The 13,356-nt window shown below is 39.3% G+C and overlaps 1 protein-coding gene across 3 annotated transcripts in view; it reads right to left on the bottom strand.

Moving 5' to 3' along the window:
• Nucleotides 1-13,356, bottom strand: part of LOC147167833 (tectonic-1-like) — a 96,097-nt gene that overhangs the window by 35,471 nt on the left and 47,270 nt on the right. For all 3 annotated transcript variants that reach the window (XR_015095979.1, XM_086085050.1, XM_086085049.1), the window contains exons 7-12: nucleotides 7,958-7,978; nucleotides 6,850-6,984; nucleotides 6,656-6,781; nucleotides 5,639-5,727; nucleotides 5,393-5,530; nucleotides 5,151-5,304 (exon numbers count right to left, since the gene is read on the bottom strand). Coding sequence is in view for 2 of the 3 variants with exons in the window: in XM_086085050.1 (XP_085941176.1) it covers nucleotides 5,151-5,304; nucleotides 5,393-5,530; nucleotides 5,639-5,727; nucleotides 6,656-6,781; nucleotides 6,850-6,984; nucleotides 7,958-7,978 (663 nt within the window). In the remaining variant the exon portion in view is untranslated. The remainder of the gene's footprint in view (nucleotides 1-5,150; nucleotides 5,305-5,392; nucleotides 5,531-5,638; nucleotides 5,728-6,655; nucleotides 6,782-6,849; nucleotides 6,985-7,957; nucleotides 7,979-13,356) is intronic.

Genomic DNA, 13,356 nt, shown 5'->3' with positions numbered 1-13,356 from the left:
TAGCAAAAGCATGCTCAGCACACAACATGTAGCTTGGCCTAGCAGAGTAAAAGTCACCCGGAGGTTTACAGTCCAGGTTAAGGACCGTCCACAAATTACATTTCCAGAGTGAACAATGTCAATGGTGACTTGACTGGTAATTTGAGCCTCTGTAACATGCAACTTGTAGACTTCGACTTCGACTTGCTATGAGCCGGCCGGCTGAATGAGTCGGCCACTTTCATCCGGCTTTCGGCTGCATACAAATCTTTGGCTGTACTACTTTTGAAGAAGTGCTTCTTTGCTATAGGGCGTAATTCCACCTTTGATGTCCGCCATGGGACGCAATAATTCCTTGTGAGTGGCTTTGTTGTCATTAGCGGCTATGTCATATATGCGTGTTTTATGCACGCGACGCGTCACGATGATCACGTGACTGTACTTAATGCAAAAGTATTCATAAAAAGTACTTTAAAATCCTAATCGCTCAACATAAATTGAAATTTTTTTCAGGGAAGAGTTTAAATAAACCATTTCACAGAATAGCTACTTAGTTTTTCACAAGTCTTGTATTCCTTTAAATATATATTTTTTTACTTAATTTCTTTTTAATACTTTGGTTGTTGTTGTTTTTTTTATCACAGCAAGTGACTGACATATTTTCCGGTCAATTTCAAAATTGTTCCACAGATTTACACCTATAAGAGAAACACACCTTTGCTTAATTTGTTTTTGTTTTGAATATTTTATAGACACTTGTACACCTTAAACGTTGTGTACTTTGTATATTATTTGAGCTATTTCATAGAGTCATAAAATCATTGTATTTAATTTGATAAATAGTACATTTGTACTATATATATATATATATATATATATATATATATATATATATATACATACATACAGTGGAACCTGAACAAATCAGACTTCAACCAAAAATTCTGAATAAAATATGCCTCGGAGTTTGAACTCATTTTCGGAGTTCGAACACCCAAGCAAAGCAAGCTAAGCCAAACGTATCAGTGGCAGCAAAGCAAAACATACAGTGCTACGAACCAAAGTGGAATTAGGAAGGAGATTATCGTGCCATTGTAACTACCGTGACTACATCTGTAAATACTGGCACGAGGACCCCCCTTAGCTGTTCAACAACGTGCCTGACGTTAAATAACGCACGCAAGGACCGCTTAGTACTCTAATAATATGCCCAATGTAAAACACACAAATTTAGCACTGAACTAAAGCAAGCATTTATCATCACCTGATGCCATCATACCACAACAAAAAAGGTAAGGTATTTTTTTAAATTATTTAAATACTGTACAGGGTGTAAATGTAAAAAAACCAAATAGAAATTAAAATTGGATTTTTTTTGTTTTTGAAGCTTGGGAACAGATTAATTGCATTTACAATATGTCCTATGGGGAAAAAAAATTCGGAGGTTGAACAATTCAGACTTTGAACACTTCAGGAACGAATTATGTTCAAACTCCGAGGTACCACTGTGTGTATATGTATATATGTATATATATATATATATAAAATTAAAGCCGAAAGAATATAGCAGAAAGAAGATGTGGTGACGCAAGCAAAAAACAAACAAAAAAACGCTGCAAGGATGCGTCTGTTTGAATTAAACAACAAACGGGAGGATGAGTGTCCGCCTCGCTGCTCGCTTTGCGTTTGTGAGTACCGGCAGCTTCATTATGCACACTGAAAGAGAGGGGCATTGCTATGTAAACCATGTCGAAAAAGAGAGCGCTGCAGAGTACTGTACTACAGGTGAGCTACTCTTTCTCCTGCAGCGCTTTCCTTTTTTTTTTTGATGAGAGCCCCTCGAGCGCTTCCACTTTTTCACTTGCATTCTGGTGGCCGTGCTAAATACTTTAGCTAATGTTAGCACTATTGCTATCAACAGTTTTAAACAAGTAAACACTACTATCTTCACCGTGTGTGACTTTGCAGTCCGTTCCCAAAGCCGACTTATTTTTAAACGTTGGTGAATATGTGAATGTGCCGATTTTAAGTGTGCCGCACGGTGTCCTGATCTAAATAGCCTACAAATGTGCCATCCGCAAAATAGGCCTGAATATTTTATAATAATATTATAATTTCAAATAATTATAATAAATGCAATGATCACAACAAATTGCCATAAAAAAATTTCGCCGTTTCGGCCAGGCATTTCTCATTTTCGGTTTTGGCCAACATTTTTCATTTCGGTGCATCCCTAATGTGTGTGTATGTATATGTGTGTATATATATATTAGAGCTGTCAAATCACAATTAATCGCTTAATTAAAAAGGCTTTTTTATCAAAAAAATTTGCCCGCCAAATGTGACGAGCACCTAATATGTGTTAATTCTTTCTTCTTTCGACATTTAATGTATGAGGACGTCTTCAACATTTTTTGATCCACAGCACGCTCTCATCCTCCTCTTTTTCTAATCAGTTAATTACTTGCATAATTTAAAATAGGAAAAAATAATCCAATATTTTGACATGAAGAAATATTCTGAATGTCATACATAAACAATTAAATGCTTTACTTGAATGCATGTAGTTATGTTTATTGCTCAAACCCAATCTGTGATACCATTAACGTAAACCATCCTCAGTCAGCTAAAGGATCATCTGCGCTCAAAATTCCATATGAAATTTTGTTTATATGTGCAAGTTTGTTTGGACTCAATAATTTTTTTCCTTCTTCCTACTCCCTTTTGAACATGTAAGCTGTGCTTAATAATGACCATGTATGCAAAAAAACATGACAACAACAAAACCCCTTTTCTTTTGAATCTTTTTATTTTAATTTCAGTATTTCTGTTGCTGGTTTATATGTTCAATAAACAAACTAAATTAAGAGTGTAATTAATCAGCGTTTATATCTGATGAACTCATTTGCTCCCCAAAACGTATAAGTACGTTCTATTTTAAATATTACCATGATCCCAAAGATGTATTTATACGTTTTATGTTTGTTTGTTTTTTATGCTAGAGCATACAGAAGGCTTTGATGCAGCCTCTCAACTGCAGAGAATGGTTGAAGCAATGGTAGTTATTACAAAACCGGCCAGCGGGTGGCAGCAAAGCATAAGAGAACAACCAGGTTCATGTTGCAACAAAGCTTATTTACCCACTGTTTTAAACAGATTTGTGAATAATGATGACATTTAACTATATTCTAATGCTAAATACTGCAAAATGGAAATAGATAGAAATTACTTTTTTCCTGATGAAAGAAGAGACTCTAATCTTTCTTTTGGTAGGTTCCATGTTTTTATAACAATAGAACACAATATTCTGTGGGCCTTGCAAAATCAGTCAAAATCCAGTAAAACAGCCAGGAGCGAAGGGGTTTGCTTCAGTGAAAAGGGCTGCGAGTGAATGAGTTAATGCAATTATTATTTTTTTGATTAATTAGTTAAGGCTTCAAAGGATCTTTGTGCAGTTTGCCTCTTTTTTACTCGCGACTGCTACCTCTGCCCCAAAGCGTAACTGCAGTGTCTGTGTCAGGCTCGTTCATGTTGTGCGTGCGAGTACGTGCACGTACTTAACGCCCTTCCCCCAAAAAACTGTTGAGTATGCAGGGTCCGCACACTCTTACTATAAAGGGAAGATAAACGCTAATAGATGCAGTGAAAGTAAAACAATCAGGGCTCTTCGTGCTCATCTGGGCATTGGTGGAGCATGCATGATGTAGCTTTAACATTACCTTTGTAAATGACACATTGCACCTTTAACTTTGACAGCACTAATATATATATATATATATATATATATATATATATATATATATATATATATATATATATATATATATATATATATTAGGGATGCACCGAAAGGAATTTTGGGGGCCGAAACCGAAAATTTGAAATGCTTGGCCGAATGGTTAGGGTTAAAAAATGATGGCAATTTTTTTAATTATCATTGCATTTATTATAATTAATTAAAATTATAATATGATTATACAATATTCAGGCCTATTTAGCACGGGCATTTTAACAAAGCACAATATAAATTGAAATGTGTCCACACCACAGACATCAGAGACATGTTGGCGAATGGTACATTAAATACCAATGCAACTGAGCATTTTCTGGCGGTGCAATTGTACTTTATAGTCAATGTACAGTACTTCGTACCGGCGGGCACGGGTGCATGCAGTGCAGTGCGGATGACGTATTTGTAGGCTATTTGGAACGGGACAAGGTGCGGTGCGCTAAAAATTGGCACTTTCACATATTCACCAACGTTTAAAAATGTATACGTTTCTTTGCACCAGCCAATCGGCTTTGGGAACGGACTGCAAAGTCACACACGGCGTCCTGTACAGATCTGTAGTCACCCGGAGATAGTGGTAAGTGTTTACTTGTTTAAAACTGTTGATAGCAATAGTGCTAACATTAGCTAAAGTATTTAGCATGGCTACAAGAATGCAGGAGAAAAAGTGGAAGCGCTCGAGGGGCTCTCATCAAAGAAAAAAAGGAAGGCGCTGCAGGAGAAAGTGTGGCTCACCTAGAGTGCAGTACTCGGCAGCGCTCTCTTTTTTGACATAGTTTACCAAGCGACCATCTCCTTCTCCGGTGTGCAAAATGAAGCTGCCGGTACTCACAAAGCCAGCGAGCAGCAAGGCGGACACTCATTCCCGTGTTTGGTATTTAATTCAAACAGACACTTGCTTGCAGCGTTTTTTTTTCTTTCTTTGCTTGTGTCACCACAACATCCTCTTTCGGCCATATTCTTTCGGCTTGAATGTTATTTCGGCCAAATGCCGAAAATGCATATTTTTGCCATTTTCGGCACGAAATTTTTCGGTGGTCGAATATTCGGTGCATCACTAACATATACAGTTTATATATATATATAAAATGCGCCAGGGTACCAACAATTTTGTAAATAGAAATATAGCTAGCGCGCCCAGGGCAATCAGTTTTTTCCATGGCAATTGTGCATGTTGTTTGTAGTTAAAAAAAAAATATTATGTGATCCAAAATAAAATTTCCCTACTAGTTACTTAATGTGTGTGAAAGTCAATGGCCTTGTTTATGCATCAAACACCAACAGCATTTTTTTTTAGATTGTCTAGTTCAGTCATGTTCGGCTGCGTCACTCAGTGTGTGGCTGGCATTAATAAGAACCATTCCAGTCAGACTGTGCTTACCCTGTGATTATAGTTGCGCTTGATGGGCACCCAGTCAAGGGAATCGTGCAATGCAGAGTTTCCAAATGTAGCAACATATTGGTGGTAGGTTTGTCCTCGCAGACCATCAAGAATGATTTGGGAAACCAGGGAGCAGTTGGCTGCATCCTCCAGGCTGCAGAAGACAGAAGACATCCAATCACATACTGCACACACCTTTTCATTGGAGTGAGGTTATTGGGTTTGTGCTTAGAAAGTAATGCCTTAATGTGCAGCCAGACATTGAGTCCACACCAAACAAGACAGGAGAGCGCTGATGAGGACTGTTCATACATTTATGGTTTGCAGAACTCTGGAGAAGAGACAGTGTGTCTCCAGGGTTGATGTTTAAAACCCTTCCTGTAAGGACAACTGTTAAGAACAACAGAAGACGAGAAAACTAAACAGCAGCGAGCAAAAAAACTTAAGTCATGTTAGTGATAATACCATTCAGACTAAGTAAAGGATATTGAGCAATTTCTTGTGCTGACAAAATAGGAAGTCCGACAATATAACCTGGATTTCCTCTGTTATGGAGTGGTGCGTTCTTATTCTTCACCTATTAAATGATAAAAGACAGTTGGTAACTCAAATCAATACCTGTAATATGACAGTACAAGTGTAGCTTCTGTTGCTGATCTCTATTTGAATGCAGTCATAGTTATGAAGGTTATGGTATTTTAAAATTGAAAGAAAACCTTAATGTAGTTATTAAGCCAATGTTTCCTTTGTCCTCATGTGTTGCCATTACCGTATTTTCCGGTCTCTAAGCCGCTACTTTTTCCATGCGCTCTGACCCCTGCAACCAATGTGCATAATGGACGGGTTCCGAGGCCTGGCACCAGCGGGAACGCGGGGAGGGGTTTCGCGGCGGTGCAAAGGAAGGGGGGGTGGGTTGGCGGACGGGATCGCGTTCCTTCTTGGCGGCGCGGCTTATAACCCGATGCGGTAGGTATTCACTATTCATTTAGTATTTTTAAAAGTTACATTTATTAAGTGCAACAAGTGTTTAAAAGGATGGGGCCCATTTAGGGAGGTTTGTAATGGCTTAATTGAGGCGTTAAAAAAAAAAAGGTCAACCTCTACTTCGCATATGACAATCTAATTTCCTTCATGTGATGAATAAACTACCTGCCTGCCTGTCTATCTATCTATAGGAGTAAAACAAGCTGTCAGTCACATCACCCAGCACTTCCACTTGGCATTCTTATTAGGGCCCGAGCAGTGAACGCTGCAAGGTCCCTATTGTATCTGTAGAAATGATTTTTTATTCTTCCGTCTTCTCCGCAAACAATCACATTTGTAAACATGGCACCAAACTTTGCACACTCTTTGGGCCCGGCAAAATACTATTAGCGCCCCCGAGACTGGAAAAATAAAAACCAATACCGCCACGTTTGGCCTAGGGCAACAAAATTTTTATTATTTTGTGAATAACACCTGTTTAAGCTAAAAAAACAAAACAGCTTACTGATCTTAAATAATACCTGAATAAATTTGACAGAGAACTCCTGTTCCAAGGTAAGTGGTGTTACATGAACATTTCCAAGCAGCAGATGTACTGCAGCATTCACTATTTGGCCTGCTTCGCTGTACTTCACCAAATATGCAACCTGAGGAAACAAAAAACAATACATTTTAAAAATGTACCTGTTATCAAAGTCGAAAAGTTTTTACTCACCTTCAACACAACATTTGAGCAAACATTTGGATTAATGAGATATGGCTTCATGTTTTCCTCTTCACTGATCATGACTTCATTTTGAGTGCCAACTAAAGACTGCAACACAAGTGAAGCCATCTCCACAGGAACAACCTGAGAATCACACACAGAGGTTAAGCAATATTTTCCTTTGTTTTTCTTTTTCTTTTTTAACTCATTCAATGCCAAAGGCGTATTTTTATACATTATAGAGCATCGAAAATTACAAACACTCAACTCTCGCTCAGTCAAGGTGGAGCTAACTGAACGGTTTGATGGAAGAGGTCGAAGTGCAGTACGGTACTACATGTCCCCGGCAGATAGCTCATCTCTGGACGAAGCGTGTGCATTTCGAAGCACATGCATTATGCTGACTCAGAGAGACCACAATTTACAAACATAGCAACAACTTTTATTTGGCATGAGTGAATGAGCAGCAAGGTGAGAACCCCGACGAGCAACGGTGAAAGAACGAGCAAGCAGGAGTTAGCTAGAGCAGCTAACAAGAGCGGCTAACAGGAGTTAGACCGAGCCATAGGCCGGAGTGGCTAACAAGAACATATAGCGGGAGAAGCTAGTAAAAGCACTGGGTCCGACACTAGCTACGCAATATAATTAACGATTGCTAGACCTACGAGTATATAAAAAAATGTACGCTGATGTCAGTGATAGAACATACTTTTTTGCACGTTATTGAAATCAATAGTGAATTTTTAAAATGAATAAATTATTAATTCACCACTAGATAGCGCTAAATTCTACACACTGTTCCATTACGCATTTCCCAAACGTTTTACAGGTTTTTCATTTCCATATACAGTATTTTCTTGTCCTACAAAATTGGTAAATTCTTTTTACAGTGCTACAGGACGTGAGAACCTTGAAAAGGCAAAGGAAGATAAATGCCATATCTTCTGTTATGGCTTTAATGCAACATTTTGTGGGGTCTCTGTGTAAAACAGGCTAATGATTGTTTTTTGACATTTTATCAATTTCTAGATTTACAAATATAGCAACATTTTTACCCATTTGCAGTCACAATTTTGTAGTGTGATTTTTCATAGTAACACAAAAAGGGCATACTTACAGAGGCACCTTCATTCTTCCCCTGTAACAACAAAATACAAATTTATAATAATAATAACATAATGACAGTGTGTCGCTTGCTTGTTCACGTGAACACACAAAAACAAACACTAAAATTCACACATTGTGTTCACTAGGGATAGACCAATTATCGGCCGGGCTGCGAAGATCTTTTGAAACCTTTTACGAACCCTGACTGAAACCCAAAATTTGCTACATTCAGATGCATTTGTGAGATACAAGGAACTTTAATTTATGGATTTATTTAAATTTCCACTTTATAAAAATTATGCTACACTAGGAACTCTAAAAAATAAATAAATTAAGAAATGATGATGACATTTTTGAGAACTTAATTTACAGTAGAAAACTTTAGGGAACTATTTACTTGCTTAGTTTTTAATTTAGCTTAACACATGCTGATGAAAGATCCCTGCAATTTTTGTCATAATTTTTAAACAAAGCTGTTAATGCTTTCCATGTTAAAATTTAAAGAATTTTTGGGGGGGACGCTAATATTTTCTCTTTTTACTGCAAATGAAAATCGGCTTGAAATATCGGTTATCAGTGTCCTTGACTACTAATAATTGGTATCGGTATTGAGATTGAAAAATCCATATCAGTCTATCACAAATATTCACACACCAAAATTAAAATTATAGATTGTAGCAACAGCGGCTTGAAAATGTATTTGCCCTCCTCTCAAATTCAAATTTTTTTTCTCATAGTTTCTGTGGGTGAACATCTCTCCAATATAAGACGATTCGATACTTGATACACTGGTTGTGATATTATTCCAGGACAGTTAGATTTTAAAGTGGAACTATTCGGTTTGATTCACAGTGGAGTACACACTTACACTGACTATGTTTACATGCAGTCAATATCCGGGTTAAGGTCAGAATTCTGGTTTGTGAAAAAATTTAGGTAACACGTTTACATGTGTGGCAGACCAAGTTACTCTCGATTACATGGTCATTTGTGCTCAATTGGAATATCCCGTTCTGTCAGGTTCAATAAACTGACATTCATAAAAAAAAAACACAACACAATGAAGGAGAGAAGACACCTTGTACATTTTCACAAGCTAGCGAGCTACCGCTCTGAAGCACACTCTGCCGAGCCCTCTCTTTTCATTTTTTTAGGGCGGTCGTTGGTTACATGGGTGCTCCAACTCTACAGGGAGGTGAGGGGAACAGCATAGTTGGGACACAGTGTACTTGTTTGTCTATGTGTGTGTGCGTGCATGTAAGTGCTGAGTACATGTGTGGTCAAGTTTGCAATAATTTCTTAACAGACAACAGGCGCTTTAGCGGACTGGCTCAATTTATTCCGCTGGGTTGGATGTTCTTCTTGTAGTCATCATGAGTCATCTCCTGTTAATCAGCTGTTAGATACGACTACCTTAATATGCTATGTAGGAGCAGAGCAAAATATTCTTTATTGCAAGCAGAAGCAATTCTTCATTGCATGAGTCATCTTAAATAGGCTGTCCTAATCTGACTATGTGTGTGGAAGCAAGCATTCTTCATTGCAAGCAGAAGCAATTCTTCATTGCAGCAAATAAAGTAAAGTGCTTATTCATGTGATAACTAATTGTACAATTTACACGGTCAGACCGTGATGTGGGGACAACGAATTACATACATTTTATGGGTATTTATTTTGTGGGATTTTGCACTTTACCAACTCTGATGTATGCATGCTCCAAATGAAGTTTCGTTGTTCCTTTGTGACAATGACAATAAATATTTTAAATCTGAAATAACGTCATTTCCGCTTTTAACGTTCTAGTTCAATAAAATACATTATATTTATGTCACTCACCACGCTAAATAACGTAGTCAGTTTCATCCTCACTCTAGAAGTGTGGTTCTTTGCTGCGAGCGTCAAGTTTGTTTACACCGGCTTGAGTATTTCCGGTGGGCTACACGCCAGAAGCATGGACTTATATACTTGTATATATGTGTATATAGGCACAAACAGTGGTGTTTTCGCCGTAGAGACACAAAATAACGTGTAAATGCCGCTGAGAAATCATAGTATTCAAGCAAGGCTCCTTTAGCGAATACGGACGGAGCTGCGCATAAAAGTCGGTATTTCATAGACCAAGATTACTTGCGAATTCAAATAAGCGAAGAAGAAGAAAAGAAGACGAAGAACAGAATACAGAGCATGTGCACAGCGAAAAACAATGCACCGTACTCCTAATGCATTTATATCAACAAGTATTAGGTTATGAAAAGGGTAACCCAGGGGTCTTATAAGAGCTTATTGGGGTTATTGCACGTGTTTAAATGGCCTTACAAAACCCAAATATTGCCAATATTCCGTTTTAAAAGGGTTACTGCCTGCATGACATAAACGTAGTCACTGAGACAGATGAATGGTGCATTTGAGCTGTATTAATATAACTCGTTCTTCACAAATCGGGAAAATAATTGTGCCTGTGAGTAGTGTTATCTTACCTGTGTATATGTGTTTGCACTGTGTTTGTGTGTAAATATTCGTTATTTACACGCCATTATTTATATCACTCCCAAAGTTTATGTTAATTTACCATTAACATTTTAATGGAATCTTCCAATCACTTAAGCATTAATTTTTCTCTGTGTTGCCGCGCGCGTACGGGGCTGCGGGCCGCCCGCTCTGTAAAGCGAGGGGTGGCGGAAGAAGAGTTCAACTTCCCGCAATTGCCCTGAGTCTGGTCTCTCAGGCCAGGCAGGCTGCAAAGCATGACCTGCGGATGAATGGATTTTTGCTTGGGAATGAAAGGCTTTGACCAAATATTCCGATCACGTACTTTTTCATGAATATCGGTCGATCATGATCTGTGACCGACCAATCGGAGCATCCCTAATTAAAAGTGTAATAGACTGTGTTAAATGAAAGAAAGGGCTGTTTATATTTACTCAAATATTACAAAAAGGACAAAAATAGCTGCATAAATAAATAAGTTTATGGGGTATTCACTATTGAAAATGGGGGGATAAAAATCCGCGATAGAGTGAGTCACAATAAGTGAACCGCGAAGTAGCGAGGGACCACTACATAATAAATAAAATCACCAATTTAGTGGAAGTGGGAAGCTCTGAGCCCCTTCTTGTTCGCTATGGTAACGGACAGTTAACAAGGTTAGACAGGAATCTCCATGGACTATGATGTTTGCCGATGACATTGTGATCTGTAGTGAGAGCAGGGAACAGGTGGAGGAGAAGCTAGAGGCATGGAGGTTTGCCCTGGAAAGGAGGGGAATGAAGGTTAGCCGTAGCAAGACGGAGTATCTGTGTGTGAATGGGAGGGACCCAAGTGAAAGAGTGAGGTTACAGGGAGAACAGACCAGGAAGGTTTCAACTAAAATGAAAGGAAAGGTTTATAAAACTGTGGTGAGACCAGCCAGGTTGTTTGGTCTGGAGACAGTGCCACTGAGGAAAAGACAGAAGGCCAAGCTGGAGGTGGCAGAGATTAAGATGCTGAGGTTCTTTTTGGGAGTGACCAGGATGGATAGAACCAGGAATGAGTACATCAGAGGGACAGCACATGTTGGCTTTAAAGATAAAGTCATAGAGGCCAGACTGAGATGGTTTGGACATGTCCAGAGGAGAGATAGTGAGTATATTGGCTTAAGGATGCTGAGTTCCAAATGCCATCAGGAGGTCTCGAGGAAGACCAGAGGAGGTTTATGGATGTAGTTAAAGAGGACATGAAGGTAGTTGGTGTGAGAGCAGAGGATGCAGAGGACAGGGTTAGATGGAGGCAACTGATTCGCTGTGGCGACCCCTGAAGGGAAAAGCCCAAAGGAAAAGAAGAAAACCAAATCTAAAACTGCATTTTACTGTATGTATAGCTTATATCTTTGTCTAGGGCTCCAGCTATGACACATTTTGGGAGTCCTACTTAAAATTAAACTATTCAAGTCTTCTTCTTTTCCTTTCAGCTTTCCCCTTCAGGGATCGCCACAGCGAAAGAAAGAAGAAGGGGCTCAGAGCTGATCCCTGATGTAGTCCCACCTCCACTTTGAACTCCTCCATCACACCTACAGCACACTTCACCACTGTTTTACAGTCCTCATACATGTCCTGCACCACTTGAACATATTTCTCTGCTACTCCAGACTTCCTCATACAAAACCACAGTTCCTCTCTGGGCACCCTATCGCAAGCTTTCTCCAAATCTCCAAAGACATAATGCAGCTCCTTGTGACCTTCTCTGTACTTCTCTATCAACATCCTCAAAGCAAATACTGCATCCGTGGTACTCTTTTTTTTTTTTTGGCATGAAACCATACTGCGGCTCACAAATGTTCACCTCTGCCCTCAGTCTAGCTTCAACTACTCTTTCCCATAGCTTCATTGTGTGGCTCATTAGATTTATTCCTCTGTAGTCTCTGCACGTCTACCTTGTTCTTAAAAATGGGCACCAGCACACTTCTCCTTTGTTCCTCAGGCATCTTCTCACTATCTAAGATCCTGTTGAACAACCCAGTCAGAAATTATACTGCTACCTCTCCTAGACACTTCCATACCTCCACAGGTATATCATCAGGACCAAGTGCCTTTCCACACTACATCCTCTTCAATGCCCTTCTCACTTCATCCTTACTAATCTTTGCTACTTCCTGGTCCACAACAATCACCTCTTCTACTCTTTGTTCTGTCTCATTTTCCTCATTCATCAACTCTTCAAAGTACTCTTTCCATCTTCCCATCACACTACTGGCATCTGTAAACACACTTCCATCCCTATCCTTTATTACCCTAACCTGTTGCACATCCTTCCCATCTCTGTCTCTTTGCCTTGCCAACCTGTATAGCCCCTTGTTTGGCCTTTGCCACTTCTACTTTCACCCTACGAGCCTGTCTCAACTCCTTCCTGAAAGTCATACAACACTCTTCATTTTTCAACTTCCACCATTTCGTCCTCTGCTCTGCCTTTGCCGTCTTTGGGGTTGACCACCACTCATCCTACACACTACCATCCTATGCTGTCTGGCTACACTCACCTACCACTATTTGAAGTCGCTGATCTCCTTCAGATTACACCATCTACACAAGATGTGGTCTACCTAGGTACTCCTACTTCCACTCTCCATGTACTCCTGTCTACTTTTTCAGTCCTCTCAATGTCCCACTTCTTCTTAGCTAACCTCTTTCTCTGGATCTACTTTTGCACCTCCTCATTCCACCACCAAGTGTCCTTATCTCCTTTCCTTCCAGATGATACACCAAGGACTGTCCTACCTGTCTCCCTGATCACATTTGCTGTAGTTGTCCAGTCATCTGGAAGCACCTCCTGACCATCCAAAGCCTGTCTCAACTCATACAACATTCTTCCTTTTTCAGCTTCCACCATTTCATCCTCTGCTCTGCCTTTGCCATCTTTGTCTTCCTCACCACCAGA

Source organism: Leptonotus elevatus, chromosome 9, assembly GCF_054856555.1.
Source record: "Leptonotus elevatus isolate MCC_2025b chromosome 9, RoL_Lele_1.0, whole genome shotgun sequence".
Taxonomy (NCBI): Eukaryota; Metazoa; Chordata; class Actinopteri; order Syngnathiformes; family Syngnathidae; genus Leptonotus; species Leptonotus elevatus.
This window is presented reverse-complemented; position numbering and strand designations above follow the sequence as displayed.